The sequence below is a fragment of the Rhinopithecus bieti genome, unplaced genomic scaffold, assembly GCF_001698545.2.
Source record: "Rhinopithecus bieti isolate Rb0 unplaced genomic scaffold, ASM169854v2 scaffold_7433, whole genome shotgun sequence".
Classification (NCBI taxonomy): domain Eukaryota; kingdom Metazoa; phylum Chordata; class Mammalia; order Primates; family Cercopithecidae; genus Rhinopithecus; species Rhinopithecus bieti.
The window spans coordinates 1-227 of record NW_016883801.1 but is presented as its reverse complement, the minus strand read 5'-3'; the positions used below and the strand labels follow the sequence as shown (position 1 = coordinate 227).

The 227-nt window shown below is 48.5% G+C and overlaps 1 protein-coding gene across 1 annotated transcript; it reads right to left on the bottom strand.

Annotated features, from left to right (window-relative positions):
- Window positions 1–53: 53 nt before the first annotated feature.
- LOC108525802 (eukaryotic initiation factor 4A-I-like) lies at window positions 54–224 on the bottom strand (the record flags this gene model as incomplete). Its single annotated transcript, XM_017866629.1, has 1 exon — window positions 54–224. A coding segment is annotated over one exon (171 nt), but the record flags the coding sequence as incomplete, so codon positions are not given.
- Between the last annotated feature and the right edge of the window lie 3 nt (window positions 225–227).

Here is a 227-nt window from a genome sequence, read left to right as displayed (position 1 = left end):
TGGATATAGTTTTCCCTGTTGGTGGGAAGGTCATAGTTGATGACTAAAGAAACCTGCTGCACATCAGTGCCTCTGGCCAGCAGGTCAGTGGTAATCAAAATTCTGCTAGAGCCAGAACGAAACTCCCTCATGATCACGTCTCGTTCCTTTTGGTCCATATCTCCATGCATGGCAGAGACAGTGAAATCTCGAGCATGCATCTTCTCGGTGAGCCAGTCCACCTTCCT